This window comes from Mercenaria mercenaria, chromosome 3 (assembly GCF_021730395.1).
Source record: "Mercenaria mercenaria strain notata chromosome 3, MADL_Memer_1, whole genome shotgun sequence".
Taxonomy (NCBI): domain Eukaryota; kingdom Metazoa; phylum Mollusca; class Bivalvia; order Venerida; family Veneridae; genus Mercenaria; species Mercenaria mercenaria.
Window position 1 is genome coordinate 61,494,051 of NC_069363.1, and position 16,806 is coordinate 61,510,856.

Below are 16,806 nucleotides of genomic sequence, written 5' to 3' on the forward strand. Positions count from 1 at the left end.
ACGTACTTCTAAGAAAATCTAAAAAAATCGTATTCAGAAGTCATTATATTATGAAATGTGCAAAACTTTTTCATGCCCACAGACGCTGTCTTTGGCTGTCTCCACTTATATACATATATATTTTAAAGAATGCATTCCTCTGTAAGATCTAGTTCTTGTAAAGGAAGCTAAAATAAAGCGATTCAGTGAGTTAAATATGGTAGTTTAAAAGTCATGTAGTATAATAAGAAATAGATTTATATGTAGAAAAATGTAAGTAACGTCGTATTAGAAATTGATTGCAAAAATTTATCTAATATAATTTATTCAAAAAAAGAAAGTGGAAAAGTGTGTCACTGATATTCCTAAAGGAAATGCAGCGAATAGTAAATGACGTCACCATGACATTCACTTCCAAACGGAAACGGTCGTGCATCCATCTAGATTCAACTCAAAGGGGCGGTCTCCATAATGCTGTTTTCCTGGTACAAACAGATTTTGAAATATTTTTGCTAACAGTTAGCCTTATGAATGGCCCTTACATCCCATAAATAGTTAGCCAATCGGAGCTTTAGTTTTGAGAGAATTATGTCTTAAGTGTGGGTGGGGTAATTCCATACTTGTCCTGCCTTACATAACAAATAGGTGAATTTCAATGTTTTATATCAGCTGAACTAAAAGTAAAGGGGTATAATGTGTACACTATAAACACATACTGACATGTTGTAGGACATTTGATTCTGCAGCATACCTTTACAAAAATATGCCACTTCATTTGCACTTTGTAGAATCTTACACATTTTGCATCTATCATCTTTGCGGATATTATATTATCTATTCCATTCGAAAACCTGTGGAATTTGTCACCCACCAATCAAAATCTACAGTTTTAATCAGTTGTTAAATGACCTTCACCCCAGATATAAACAGGAAGTAAAGATTAAATCAATACCGGACTGCGGCCGGAAAAATATCGACAACTTTAGCCATAAAACTCCACGATACTTATCAAACCTATGTTTTCTGTACAAAACCTTAGATAAATACTATTGTTGTTTATACAAAGAAAATCCATGCCCTACAACTAAAAGATCCTGACACAGGTATTTGATTGAGACTTCAACCAAATCAGAAATTTAAAAAAAAATGCTACAGGAACTTTTAAACTCTTTGACATTAGTCATTTGTTCACATCGTAAGTTAAGAGTCTAGGAATTTTGGAATGTTTACTTTAAAATCGTGCACGTAACGGCATGATTAAGTAAACCGAACATTGAAAATTGTGGAAGACCAGGTTTTTGCTAAAATAGTAGAATTTTTTTTTGCTAGACAGTTCCTGAAAATATTTTTGAGGTATATACAGTACAACCTGTCCAGAGTGGCCATCTCTTAAGCAAAAATCTCTATAACCCATCATCAAAATTTCCCTAAGCGGAAATATACTTTCAAATTTACCTCTACGGAACAACAACCTCCACATAACAGTCAATATTTGTATCTCCCAAAGGGTGTTTTGCAACAGAGGTTGTACTGTATGTCTATATTATTGTTTTCTTTCATAAAGCCTCCTTTATGCTGTCTGTGAGAGACTTTGATCTAAAGACAAATGATGCATGTGTCAAACATTATAGAATACAAAGGTTAGAAACTGGAGGATCAGTCAAAACAGAACTTTTGACAACATGCTTGATCTGATCTTTCATTACAGAAGTAAGCCCTACCTTTATTGATCTAAATATGATCTTTGTAGAATTACCAAGAGTTTCTGTTGTTATCTCACTGGAGCGCAACATACTCTGTATAAGCTATAGTGATGACCCGTTGTCTGTCTCTCGTCCATCATCAGTGAGTCTTTTGATTTTTTGTTATTCAAGACAGCCTGTGGCTATCTGTTGTGGAAAAATACAGCGCTGTATGACCTTCTATACGGAAAAATATAATGATTTTAGGGGAAAGTATAGATTTTTGGCTAGGGGAAATGGCCTATATTTGGCTATAAAAATAGGAAAAAAAAATCACCGATCAATTTGTTCAAATTACATCTCTAAAACACATATCAGAAGTCAATGAAACTTGATCTGAAGGGTTTTTTATCATCCTCTTCCAAACTTATTCAAATGTTTTTGTTTGGTTGCACATAGGAGCTGTTAGAACTGAAAATAGATAATTCTTCAGATTACGTATAATCCTAAAATTACATTGTTTTATATAAAAGTAATGTCATACAAATGATCGTATTCTCTTCGAAGATTTACAAAATTATTCTGATTTGTTAAAAACATAGCTGTCCAAGATCTTTTATCACTTTTCTTATACACATATAGTGGTAACTTGTCAGATACTGCTGTCCTAATTTAAATAGAAATTGTAATACGTAATGTTTGGGTGCCCTCTTCCAGCTTGTTCAACAGGAAATTTGACAAAATGGACCTTTCATGATTTTTCCTAATATGTATATGGTTGAAACAGTAAAAATGTTTCCATGTCTTGATGTGCTATAGCCCAATATTAAAATAATTAAACACAAATAATTCTTGGGTGTCCTTGTTCCGGCTTTATTTGATTATTCTATTATTATTATACCAGATTTATATAGCGCCCTTTTCATGATAAATATGTTCAAAGGCGCTTTACATATAGCAAACGCAGCCACACAGGGCGCTAAATTCATCCGCTACTAGTACAGACACAGAGCGATCGGACCAGAGGGACAGATTGAGATAAAGCCCCCAGAACAGAGAGAGAGAAAATCCCTTTTAGATACAGACTTGTCCGGCTAACTTAGCCTGGCTCTTTGTGAATAGACAGTCTGGTTCTTTAACGTGCCCGGTGTATAGCACCGATACACGCGTAGCCGTCTTTCCTGGGTAGAACCAGTACATTAACACTAAGTTAGGCGTGTGTGTGTTCGGGTTTAACGTCTTTTTCAACAATTTTTCAGTCATATAATCGACGGTGTCTACTTGTAGCAGTGAGCACAATGTCCAACTTTATAGTGCTGCCTCACTGGAATATCACGCCGAAGGCGCGTGGCATGATACCCCACCCAGTCACATTATACTGGCACCGGGCTGACCAGTCCTAGCACTATCGTCTAAATGCTGAGCGCCAAGCGAGGAAGCTGCTAGTACCATTGTTAACGTCTTTGGTATGACGCGGCCGGGGATCGAACCCACGACCTCCCACACTCGAACTAAGTTAGGTGGGAAACACTCAAGAGCATCTCAGATTTTTCCAGTGCCTGGACCGGGATTCGAACCCTTGACCTCTGGATTGACAGTCAAGCGTGTTACCACTAGACCACCGGCCCACCTACAATTCAATAAAAGATAAAAATAAAATAGCCACCAGAAGGTGTTGAAACTTTAAAAAATCTTGCCAGAACTCTTTACCGGATCTTAGCATAATTTTCATAATTTTACAGATATTTTGGTAAACCCTGTAGGCAAATTGTTGAAATTATTCTGATGCGTCGATAAACATTGCCACCAGAGCTAAAACTAGACAAAAAAGAATAGCAATCGCCTAAACCAATTGTCTAAATTATTAAAAAATCATATTGATAAAAACACATAACTACTATGGAAGGTAGTGTAGATAGTGTACCTAATGCTGCTCTATGGATAAATTTGAAAACCTTAGGACTCAACTGGCCAGTGACAGACATGTTACGGAACAGTGACACTCTGGTGAGTGATAAAGGGTCTTGTTGGCTGTCTTGTTTGTAGAAATTGATTTAATGTTTTTATCACATGAAAACTTTTTCTGCTGAAACAACAAAATTACGCATTTCTTTACGTAGCATAGACTAAGAAAATTAGAAAACCTTCTCTAAACTTAAAACAACGTCAACGTCAAAGCTTTATTACACTAGCGTATTATCATATAAATGAAATAACTTTATTTTACTCCCGCGACATAATACATGTTATGAAATACAGTATTTAAAATGGAGAATGGGAACTCAAATGAGCACAGTCATGTTGATGTACATTATGACTAGCTGAATAATATTAATTAATTTTTCAAGTGAGTATGCCATCCAGCTAGCTTATCGATATTCAATGGTTCTATCCAGGCGCTGTCCGTGGTGATATAATTGTCAGAATAATTTGTATATTTAATATATTGATAACGTAACACATAAGCACAGATAGTGCTTGACTCTCTTTTCATGCTGCCATTGCTATAATTTTTGTTGAATTGTTGTTATTAATAGAATTTGGGTCATTTATGGTTGATTTGGGTTCATTATATGGATAACTGGGTCCCAGCTTCGCACATTATGTCATATACAAAAATTAAAGGGAACCAGATATTTGATTGAGCAGGTACTCGTTGTAAGACACTATGTATAAATTTTGACCAATCAGAAACAAGTTCTAAAAATAGCACGTCTGCTGGGGTATAAATAGGTAGATGGATGACAGAGAGCTCATTCGGTATCCAGCGGTCAAAGAAGACACATCGAGGATTCAACTAATAATTTATCCCAGTACCTTGAGAAGGAGACTATTGTAGTTACCCTGTCAGGGCGGATTAATTATTAAAAAGAAGACTTTGGAAGTTCTTAGACTAAAGAAGAGTAGCAGAATTTCGATAAGGTTTCGAGCTATAGGGCCAGCGCATAGGAGCTTTACCTTAAAGGTAATTGAATGCTATAGACGATAGAATATATAGGCTGAGCATCGGGAAGCTGAGACAGAGACCCAGAGTTTGGTAATCTACTGAGATAGTAGGAGAGTTCCAGCATATAGACGGTTCAGCGTTATTGGCGAAGTACAGCCAAGGCATCGGGGATAATACCTATATAGTAGTTGAATGCTACATATGATAGCATATAGGCGCTGAGCATCCAGGAGTCAGGGCAATCTTACAGAGTTTGAGAGGACAGAGGTCGAGCATCTATGCGATAGGACTCGTATGTTGTTGATTCAAAGACATTGTCTGACAGGAACTTCAACAAAAAGACCAGTCAAGTATAGAGTCTCCAGCCTATAGGAGTTTGAGCTAAATGGAAATTGTTAGTTTGAAATATTTATTGATTTGCCTGATCCCTGAAATTGACTAGCTCATAATTAAAATCATTTACGAATCATTGGTACACGAATCATTTAGGCAAGGTAGCCAGAGGAAAATTCTATATCTGAGATATTTGGTCTCACCAGCTTTACGTTTTAACAAAGGACATTCTACATAGTTTGTCAGCTAGTCTAAGACATAGTCACCTTAGCGATTGGACCCAAACCATTGTTCAAGATACTAAAGGCGTAGGCACTTCCCTGGCTCGTCCGGGATCTATATCCAAGGAGGTACAGAGACTAGTGGTTTTAACGTTTTATTGGTGTACCAGAAGGCGCTGTGACTGAAGGTAGTCTGAGTCACATATAGTTGAATTTTAGAGTTAGTTCCAGCCTAAAGCTTAAAGATGAACTACGATAAATGGGTTGAGATGGGTGAACGTATGGGTCTCTCAGGTTCAGAGCTCATAGAGTTTGTGGATAGGAAAGAGAAGGAGTATACTGAACGTGAGGAACGTATGTTGAGACGGGAAGACGAGAGACACAGACGAGATGAGGAAAGGCGGCGTCATGATGATGAACAACGGTGGTTTGAGGCTCAAGAAGCAGAAAAGAAACGGATGTTTGAGCTTGAGCAAGCTGTGAAAAAAAGGTTATTTGAGTTGGAGCGTTTAGAAAAGGAAAGAGCTTTAAAAGAGGAAGAACGATCTTTAAGAGAGGAAGAACGAGTTTTGAAACAACAGGAGTTGGAAATGCTTAAAATAAAGGCTGAAGCCGGGGCTTTAGGAACTGATAAAAGTGCTGAGCACTTGAGCAGTAAAACATTGCGGCCAAGGCTGCCGAAGTTTGAGGAAAGTAAAGATGATATGGATGCATACCCCGAGCGATTTGAGCGGTTTGCAAAGAGCCAGGGATGGAAAGAAGAGACATGGGCTGTGAGCCTCAGCTCATTACTTACAGGAAAAGGCCTGGACGTATATACAAGCATGCCTCAAGACCAAGCCAATGACTACCCTGCATTAAAGAAAGCAGTGCTGAAACGTTATCAGTTGACAGAAGAAGGTTTTAGATTGAAGTTCAGGGAATGCAAGACAGAGCGTGGAGAAACTGTTTTTCAGTTTATGGCAAGGCTGGACAGGTATTTCAGTCGATGGACAGAAATGGCAGAAGTTGATAATACGTTTGAAATGCAGAACAATATATTGAAGCTCATGGCGGCTCTATCACATCTAACAGGATGAATCGAAGTAATGTGTCATGCAGCATGGAGCTACAGCCTTCGACCGAGTTTCAGCCAGTGTCTCAGACTATACAAAGAGAAAAACCAGCTTTTAAGAAGCCAATATGTTTCATATGTAATAAGGAAGGTCATATAGCACGAGAATGCAGAAACCTATCCAAGAGAAAGGTAAGCGGTGCAGCTTTAGCTAGTAGGGGATCCTATGAGGAAAGACAAAGAAATAGGCATGGAACGCAAGAGTCTACACCTAAAGATTGGAGAAAGGAAGGTCAAGCGCAGAAAGACAGACAGTCAGATGACAGAAAAGTTGCAGCCTCAGTTATAGCAATATCATTAGATGACGAACGGTTAAAAGATTGCATAGAAGATGGACGACTTATGTTAGCACATGGAAAATCCATTTCGGTTATAGCAAGCACCTGTACCATTGATTCAACAAACGGTGAAAGGAACTTGATATTGAAGAAAGGATATGTTGGTGATAAAGAAGTTCAAGTTTTGAGAGATACAGGGTGTGAATTGGCAGCTGTCATGAAAGATCACGTATCAGAGAATCAAATGTTGGATAAGACGTATCTTATGGTTGCGATTGATGGACGTTCAAGAACTGTCCCTGCAGCAAAGATACAGGTTGATACACCATATTTTACAGGTGAAATTGAGGCAATGGTTGTGCCGAACATGATATGCGATTTGATAATTGGTAATATAAAAGGAGTTTTAGAAAGGCCAGATATAAATTGGAAAACCCGAGATGAAAGTCAATTTTCATCCGGCGAAGATATTGCTGCAACTGGGATGATGGAAACCCAGCATGCAATAAAGGTGGGTATTATGGAACCCTCTGAGGTTTGCGAAGTCAAAGAGCAAACGTTTGATGTTGAGCAAATGAAAATTGCTCAGAAAGATGATGAGACATTAAAGAAACTTTGGATTTATGCTAAGGATAAGGCGAAACTGAAAACAAAAAGAGGTTTCAGGTTTCATTATGAAGTGAGAGAAAATGTTTTATATAGAATCTTCGAGAAGAAGAAAGGCAGAAGTGTTAAACAGATAGTAGTCCCAACACAGTTCAGGAGAAATGTTATGGCATTAGCTCATAAGTCAAAAGTCAAGGAACATTTATCAGCTAAAGAGACAGTGAATGAAATACGCACAAGTTTTCACTGGCCTGATATAACAAATGAAGTAACAAGGTTTTGTGATGTATGCCAGAATATAAAGACTGATCTGGCATCAAAAAGCAGTTACGGTAGACATGGTTTGCAAGAATATAAGCATCATGATAGAACAGAAAGAAACTGGAGACAATCTGATGACAGACCAGAGTCATACAATTTTGATGATCAAGGATTCAGCCTGTATCATGAGAGGTCATCTATTAAGTACGTGAACAGAGGATCACGTTGGCATAACAAAAAGGGTATATATGATAGAGATATTAACCTACGAGATGATAGGGGTTATAAAGACCATGACCCAAATATTTCTAACCATGAGAAGTCATGGAGACAAAATGACATGAGAGATGATCTCGGTAAAGAGTTTATACGTAGGTCTGACGGGAGTTATTATGTAAAAGGAGGTTTTGGTGAAAACAATTATTATGTCAACAGAAAAGATGACAAGTACTCTCACAATCAGAGAAACACATGAATATCATTCATGAAGAATGATGATAGTAAATTAAAAGGTCAGGAGATTAACGCTGTATGATATTCTTGAGATCATATACTTTATGTTGAGTCTTTTAGAGATGTTTGATCTTTGATACTGATTTAATCAGTATATTAGTGAATGTATGTTAATAATAGCAGTGATACATGATTTGTAAAAATCGAGAAATAGTAAAAAGAAAAGGAGATTTTGTTTTGTACACAAATTATTCCTTATTATAATAAGTGTTTGAAAAACTGAAAGTATTTTCTTGAGAAGGGGGCTATTGTCAGAATAATTTGTATATTTAATATATTGATAACGTAACACATAAGCACAGATAGTGCTTGACTGCCTTTTCATGTTGCCATTGCTATAATTTTTGTTGAATTGTTGTTATTAATAGAATTTGGGTCATTTATGGTTGATTTTGGTTCATTATATGGATAACTGGGTCCCAGCTTCGCACATTATGTCATATACAAAAATTAAAGGGAACCAGATATTTGATTGAGCAGGTACTCGTTGTAAGACACTATGTATAAATTTGGACCAATCAGAAACAAGTTCTAAAAATAGCACGTCTGCTGGGGTATAAATAGGTAGATGGATGACAGAGAGTTTCTTCGGTATCCAGCGGTTGAAGAAGTCACATCGAGGATTCAACTAATAATTTATCCCAGTACCTTGAGAAGGAGACTATTGCAGTTATCCTGTCAGGGCGGATAAATTATTAAAAAGAAGACTTTGCAAGTTCTTAGACTAAAGAAGAGTAGCAGAATTTCGATAAGGTTTCGAGCTATAGGGCCAGCGCATAGTAGCTTTACCTTAAAGGTAATAGAAAGCTATAGACGATAGCATATATAGGCTGAGCATCGGGAAGCTGAGACAGAGACCCTGAGTTTGGTAATCTACTGAGATAGTAGAAGAGTTCCAGCATATAGACGGTTCAGCGTTGTTGGCGAAGTACAGCCAAGGCATCGGGGATAATACCTATATAGTAGTTGAATGCTACATATGATAGCATATAGGCGCTGAGCATCCAGGAGTCAGGGCAATCTTATAGTGTTTGAGAGGACAGAGGTCGAGCATCTATGCGATAGGACTCGTATGTTGTTGATTCAAAGACATTGTCTGACAGGAACTTCAACAAAAAGACCAGTCAAGTATAGAGTCTCCAGCCTATAGGAGTTTGAGCTAAATGGAAATTGTTAGTTTGAAATATTTATTGATTTGCCTGATCCCTGAAATTGACTAGCTCATAATTAAAATCATTTACGAATCATTGGTACACGAATCATTTAGGCAAGGTAGCCAGAGGAAGATTCTATATCTGAGATATTTGGTCTCACCAGCTTTACGTTTTAACAAAGGACATTCTACATAGTTTGTCAGCTAGTCTAAGACATAGTCACCTTAGCGATTGGACCCAAACCATTGTTCAAAATACTAAAGGCGTAGGCACTTCCCTGGGTCATATAACCAGTATCCTGACAATAATGCACTGAGGGAAACCTGAGATTTTCTTCCACTTTTAAAAGCTGGAAAGTAGCAAATGATCTGTAATTGTGTAAGACAGTGTGATGTTAAATCTATCAAAAAAAAAAAAAAGGAAAAAGAAAATCAGTGAAACATTAAATAAAAATAGAACCCCAGAAAGAGGTAAATCTGAATGGTTAAGCAAATGATTAACTTGTAAGACATTCTGCTTTTTTAAGTAAAGACCTACACTTATGGTTGATCTTGTATGTGAAGTCTTAGTTTCAAAGTATCGTAACATATCGCACTATCAATATATAGAAGATTTTGTTTTACACCTGAACCAAATGTAACACTTCAGTTTTGAGTTGTTAAGTGTGCTAACAGTTATATGTATTTGTTTGATATTCCCAAGTTGTTCAAAAGGGAGGTATTATTTAGCGTTTGCTTATCAGGCACTATAAAAAAGATTCATAAAGTAAGAACACTGAAACAGATCATCTTATTATCAAGTCTGTCACTGGGTAGATGAACTGGACCTTGACATTGATGTCACATGATTGACAGTTTAAGGAGATAAGATAACAATTACAGACAAACCTGTATTAAGCAGCCGGCTAAGAAATATATACAATCTGGGCTGGCTGCTTATGGCAAGTGGCTCCTTAAGACGAGTTGAAATTAGAACAGAAAGTCAACTGGAAATGTTAGCCGACTGGCTGCTTGAGTGCAAGTGGGACTTAAAAACTTGTATACTCTTCTTAATGGGGTTTTACAAGGTCAGAGTGGGCTGTAATATGTTTTTTTCAATCAATTACTATTGCTTGAACTTGAAATTTAAGACAGTTCCAGACATCAGTAGGTTACTTCCACTGTTTCTTGATCATTGTGTTATAGACCGAGTTCACCGCATGCTAGAGACTGGTAATTACATACCAAATTAACTAAGACGATCCACCATTTGGGTCTTACGTGTTTTGTTTTTCTCACTAGAATTCTTATACAATAGATGCAGCCGATGGACTATGCTGTAAGTTGGAGATTCCATACCCAACAGTTCGACGTCTTGTACAATTCGGGGAGCTAGAAGTATCAAGGGAATCGGTGAAACTTCTCAAGAAACTTGGAAGTGGTTGCTTTGGAGAGGTTTACGCTGGTAAGAACCTTCATGTATAACGATACGAAAATATGCATAGAAATCTCTAATTTTCTGAAGCTCATAAAAGAAGATATTGCTCACAGATTTTGAGATATTTTATGTTTTAAGGTTGTGGCGCCAAATGAAAATCTGCAAATAATATATAACATGTATCTGATTCGGCATTCTGGATTTTACGGAAACTCATGTGCGCCATTAGCTGCTATTACGTCAGAAGAATGCGGAGTTGCCTCAGGTTTAAAATTAGTTCATATGGGGTATCAGGTTGAATTTTATGCATTTTCATATATCAATAATTTCACAGTACAACATCATTGTAACCATAGTTATATATTACTTTCTTATGTGAGGAAGACAACCAGCTGGCTTACGGAAGTTCGGTGGTTCTACCCAGGTGCCCGCTCGTGATGAAATAATGCACGGAGGGGCAACTGGAGTCTTCCTCCACCATTAAAGCTAGAAAGTCGCCATATGACCTATCATGTGTCGGTGCGACGTTAAATCCAAAAGAAAAAACAATACTTTCTTCTACACGACAGAGCCCGCCCGCTTAACTCAATAGAGCATAGGTCTACGGATAACGAGGTCTTGATTTTGATCCTTGGGCGGGGCATATGTTCTCCGTCACGATTTGATAAAAGACATTGTGTCTAAAATCATTCATCCTATACCTCTGATTCATGTGGGGAAGTTGGCAGTTACTTGCGGAGAACAGGTTTGTACTGGTACAGAATTCAGGAACACTGGTTAGGTTAACTGCCCGCCGTTACATAACTAAAATACCGTTAAAAACGGTGTTAAACCCAAAACAAACAAAAGCAAGATCTACACGACAGGTAAATGGCATAATACAGTTGATGTGGCTGTTAAAACTTTGAAGCAAAGCCAGAAAACGGCAGACGATTTCCTGGCTGAGGCGAAGCTGATGCATCATTTAAGACATAATAAACTGGTACAGTTGATGGCAGTGTGTACAAAATCGGAACCTATCTGGATCATAACAGAGCTCATGATTAATGGGACCCTGCTAGATTACTTACGCAAAGATATAGGCAAAACCCTCGGCTTCAATTCATTAGCTGACATGGCTGGCCAGGTAAGATAGTAATTGTAATTATGTGATAATCATTTGTTTAGACACATATTTATATTAGCCATCAGTTTCTTTAAACTGTTTTAACTATGAACTGTAGTCTGTATTAAAGTCGTAGAATTCCTTTATATGAGATGGGCGAAAGTTTTCCCAATAATGGAATTTCTTTAAACTTTTTACAGTCATCTTAGAAACAAAAATATGCAATAAAAGTCATAGGTCACCGGAATTAAAAAATGAGTTATATGCCCTTGAAAACGGCATTTCCCAAAAATATTGAACATTTACTCTTTTCAATTTTATGTTTTTATCTCATCTGCAAAGTGTGCTGCTCTTCTCACACTATTTATTAGTATTATCAGAAGATTCGAGATACGAGATACCCAGTTCCAACTGTTTAAGGTTATTCAGAAGTGGTACATTTGTGTATTCAGATAGCAGATGGTATGGCCTATCTAGAGACAGTGAACTGTGTACATAGAGATCTGAGAGCTGCTAATATTTTGGTAGGTGATCACATCGAAGTAAAGGTGGCAGGTTTTGGTCTAGCTAGATTGATTCATGGAAGTTTTGAAGACGCAGATGAAAGTGTGTATGTTTTATTTTCCCTTCTCCTTTCCTTCACTTCAATAACCTGAATTACTGGCAACGGACCAGAAAGAAACTGCCACTCTACATGTTATACCATACACCTAGATATAAGAACCAGATGTATTAACCCATTTCAATCGCGCATTTCACACCTAAAAAGTCTGTAAATGGCTATCATGCATAATGAACAAGTGGTAATTTATTTTCCATATGGGTTAGTATATTTTCCCGTTCATGACCATAGTTCCTATAGTATTCCTAAGTGTGGGAGATAACGCGTAAAGTGGTTTTGTCTTTCTGGTCTGGTGCCAGTGAACTGCTTCACTAAATCTGTCCCTTGACTTTTCCTGAATTTTGGCTTTATTTTACAAGATACAGATATAAAAACAAACTAAATAAGAAAATTTTATGTCTGAATTTCTGTTAATATTTTATCCTGATGAAGGCTGTAGTAAATAACCGAAATTGGTAGATTAAATTTAGTTAAACTTGACTCGGTGTTTGACGTGTTGTTCCTCACTTTTATTATTTCCCACTTTGTATTAAATAAAAAATGCAGAAGCACAAAAATTACCTCTCTATTATATGTACAACAGCCCTTGCACCTTCTAGCACAGATTCTTGGTAACTTATATTATACAGATACATTGAATTGACTACTTAAATGATAAGATATTGCCACCTTTTCCGATGCTTTACAATAACCAATAGACCCCACAAAAACATTTGAGGAGTATAAATGACAGGAAGTTATAATGGAAACCTCCTGTTAAAATCTTTCATGTACATATAATGTGACATTGTCTAAAGTCTCGTTCTAAAATATAATCAAGTTCTGTGAAAACGCACCAAAATGTTTGGCGTGGTATTTCCAGTTTTGCTTTTTATTGCTTAACATAGTTACAAACTTGCTGACCGCTTTTCAATGTTAACACGGGATAACTTTAGAAGGATATTCGCTGCCTTGTATCCACTTTAGTTTATTCCATGCAAATCGTTATTTTGCTGTTAATCGCGTTCATTATAAACCAGATAAATGTTCAGTAGTATTTTATAATTTAGCGTTTCAAAAAGCCAAAGAATGAATTCAACTTCATTTACTTTATGGAACGTAAATGAGACGTCAGATGGGTAACCGGTTGCGCGGTGGTCATATCATATGGTGTAGCATGAAGCATGCATTGTTCTTACTCCACGATACGTTGTCGAAAACTTGGAATAGTAAGTTGTGCCCTTTCTTCGAGATCACCATGACGTCACGTTTCAGTAGGACAAAGCTAGGCCATATTCATTCAGAATAACGTCCTTGGTCAAAATAACGTTCAAGTTCTATCCTGGTCAGCGTTTTCGGCAGACCTGAGTTGTACTGAACATTTACGGGATAAGCTCAGGAAGCGAGTTTATAACGGACGTTCGTCATAAACACAGGATTCAGTGTCTCATCCGAAGTTAGTTGCGTAAATGCCTGTCTGTTGTTGACACAAACGGCATCCACATTCGTTATTGAGTTTAGTGAACATTCATTTTCACCCTCATCCATATAAGCATTTAAATTAAGCTCAAATGCTCTTTTACAAGACATTTGTTGTAACTTCTATGACATTATTTTATTTCAGTTTTGAATTCCAAAATGTAGAAGAGTCTAAAAATATAATACAGGCAAATACCGTTACCTCGATATTCAAGGGACTGCAAAAATTTCATCGACGTATCCGAAGTTCGACGTAATGATATCGTCTAGCTGGGACTATATTTTGTATCTGTGTAGGACGTCTATATTGTCAGTATATCCCATGCTTCTTTTAGAGGGTTTAAAAGGGGAAAGAAATAATATAAATCGTAAATACATCATTTTAATGTGTTTTAATAACGAAAATTTGTCATTCAAATACGCATATTGTTACTCAATCGAAATACTGTTATATTGGAAAACAGATCGCCCACTTGCACGCTGTTTTAGACTAATTATTGAGAATTAAATGCAAACTTGCTAACATTCAAACTCGATTAAACCTTAGATAAAAAAAAAACACGCACAAACTAACCTGGTTATGATTAATATATCGCCGGACAACAAAAGGTTGATTTTCACACCTTAGAAACAACATCGATATTTTTGACACGCTGTGATATCGACGAAACCAGGTGTAAAATCGTGATTTAAGAACAAAGTTTTTTAAACCTTATTACTGTCACTGGCCCACATTGAATAAATTTGAATCTATGATGTCTGCAACATCAAAAAAGTTATTTGCAACCTGGCTAAATTCATATATTTTGCTAACGAACTTCGTATTTCTTAGGGTTTTCGAAGATAGGTCTTATATAGATTTTGTTGTCTTGTTAAACATTGAAACCTATTGCTATTGTATTACTGGTAATGTTTCACTGAATATATCTCTCCTGAAAATTCTTTTTGTACCATCTATTGTTGTAGATCTATGTTTACACTGTACACATTTTTGTATAGGCTATAAACATTGTAATGAATGTTTTATGCTTGAATAAATTATTCGTATTCGTTCGTATTCGTAAAACAGATCCCATCGAGCTAAGCAAAATATCGAGCTAATGATATCGAGCTAATGATAATAATACCATTAAATTATATGGAGGAGAGTCGGACAGACTAAAACACATCGTGCTAACCGGAATATCGAACTAACTAATATCGAGATAACGATATTCAACTGTAAGTATTTCATGGTGTGTTTAATTGTCCGTCATTATATAAAAAAGAATACAGGTTGATAGTAAAAATTAATCATTTAATGTAATATTGGTAATCTGATTTACAGATACGAACTTCCCTATAAAATGGACAGCACCAGAGGTAGCATTTGACAGAAAATTCAGCATAAAATCAGATGTATGGTCATATGGTGTGTTGTTGTATGAACTGATTACTCATGGATGCGAACCCTATCCTGGTAAGAACCCAAAGTATTGATTAATGATTAATGATTGATTGAAATAGTTGAAAAAAGTTTACTTCAGTTGCAGGTTATGCAGTTTATGCTTTCAGTATATATCGCAATTTATTGCTGTTAAACTGTTTGTAAATAAATTAGATCATTTCTGGAAGAATGACAAACTGTTTTGTGTAGAAACAGTGAATAACTAATTACTTTTGTTGTTATGAAATATTTGTTTACGCCCAAAACAGCTACTACATAGGGACAAGAATTCGTATATTTCAGATTTTTCATGATGAGATACATGAAAACATAAGGACTTTATTTTGTTGATCAACGTGGCGGCGACATCACTCTGACCTAGTCAGTTAATCACAAAATTACAATAAATTGTGTTCTCACTATCTACCTTCGATTACCTTTCCACTCCTCTTTTGGGTATCGTTAATAGACGCGCAGTCAGTGAAAGAGAAAGATTTATTCAAAAGTATTGACAGTGAGAGTTCAAAGTGAGAAAGTGAGACTGAAAACATTTCAAAGCATTACATATACAGACAAAGTAGTAAAATCAGGTTTAAAGCACACGTTGCTGCAATTGATAGCATGTTTGTTGGCATATATACAAATGTTGGCAGGATAGTAATTTCGGGCGGGTGTTGTTCCAAAAGATAAGGGAAAATTTATAATAACTGGAAATTGTATGGATTTCTTAATAGGTTGGTAGGTAGGGGGAATGTGATGAGTCAGTCTTCGGGGCTGAAACAGGAATTACTACTAGTTATTGGATAAGTTTTTGAAACGTTGCTAAATTTGAATCGGTCACAGTTTTCTCTGTTAAAAGTCCAAATATAAATGTTTAGACAAAAACTGATATTTTGTTTAAAGTAGATCTAACTTCTTGCAAGAGTCGGCCAGAAATTAAATCGAAAAATGGTGAACTCAAAATATTGTTGCAATTGCCTTCTTTGTAAAACAGTAAGTTTCTGCCTCTTTTAATGTTACAAAAGTGTTTACAACAGCAAAGGTTTCCTTTCGCGAAGGCCCTGCTCGGCTAAAGGGCTTTGCGGAAACTTGAGAATAATTGCACACATAGTGATGGATTTAGCCACTTTTGCTAGAAGTTAACAAAGCACTCATTTCTTCGCTTGATTTGTCGATACAGGTAATGTTCAAAGGGTAATCAACTCTTTCCTTACACTACAGTCACACATACGGCGCGGATAGCTACGTCTAGCCACGGATAGAAACGTAGTAATCCGTATCGAGCCGTACCGCAAAGTAGTACTCCGTATCAATCCGTACCAACACTTGGTTAAAACGTATTGAAGACTTATACCAAACTTACAAGTTTCTCCAACTTTTGAAAATGCACAAAAGTTTGAGCGATCCGTAGCCATTTGAGCTGAGCCACTTGGTTGAAACTTATTCATCCGTAATTAAACCTGTTAAACGTAGTTATCCGTACTGAAACGTACCTTGCCATACTTAAAAATGATGGCAAAGATAATCGTAATGAAAACGCTGTCTACACGTGGCCTATTTATATGAAACTTACCGACCCGTTACTAAACCTTAATGCGAACGTAGTGATTTGTATTGATCCATAGCTGAACGAAGTTACCTGAGGCTGCCCGTACTTAAGCGTAGTTCAACGTTAATCACCGCAGACCCGT

The 16,806-nt window shown here is 36.6% G+C and overlaps 1 protein-coding gene across 1 annotated transcript in view; it reads left to right on the forward strand.

Annotated features, from left to right (window-relative positions):
- Nucleotides 1–5,431: 5,431 nt before the first annotated feature.
- LOC128555913 (proto-oncogene tyrosine-protein kinase Src-like) overlaps nt 5,432–16,806 on the forward strand; it is a 42,144-nt gene continuing 30,769 nt past the window's right edge. Inside the window, exons 1-8 of the mRNA XM_053539732.1 lie at nt 5,432–5,855; nt 6,209–6,408; nt 6,811–7,213; nt 7,592–7,792; nt 10,385–10,531; nt 11,371–11,630; nt 12,062–12,215; nt 15,017–15,148. Of these exons, the coding sequence (XP_053395707.1) occupies nt 5,432–5,855; nt 6,209–6,408; nt 6,811–7,213; nt 7,592–7,792; nt 10,385–10,531; nt 11,371–11,630; nt 12,062–12,215; nt 15,017–15,148 (1,921 nt within the window). The remainder of the gene's footprint in view (nt 5,856–6,208; nt 6,409–6,810; nt 7,214–7,591; nt 7,793–10,384; nt 10,532–11,370; nt 11,631–12,061; nt 12,216–15,016; nt 15,149–16,806) is intronic.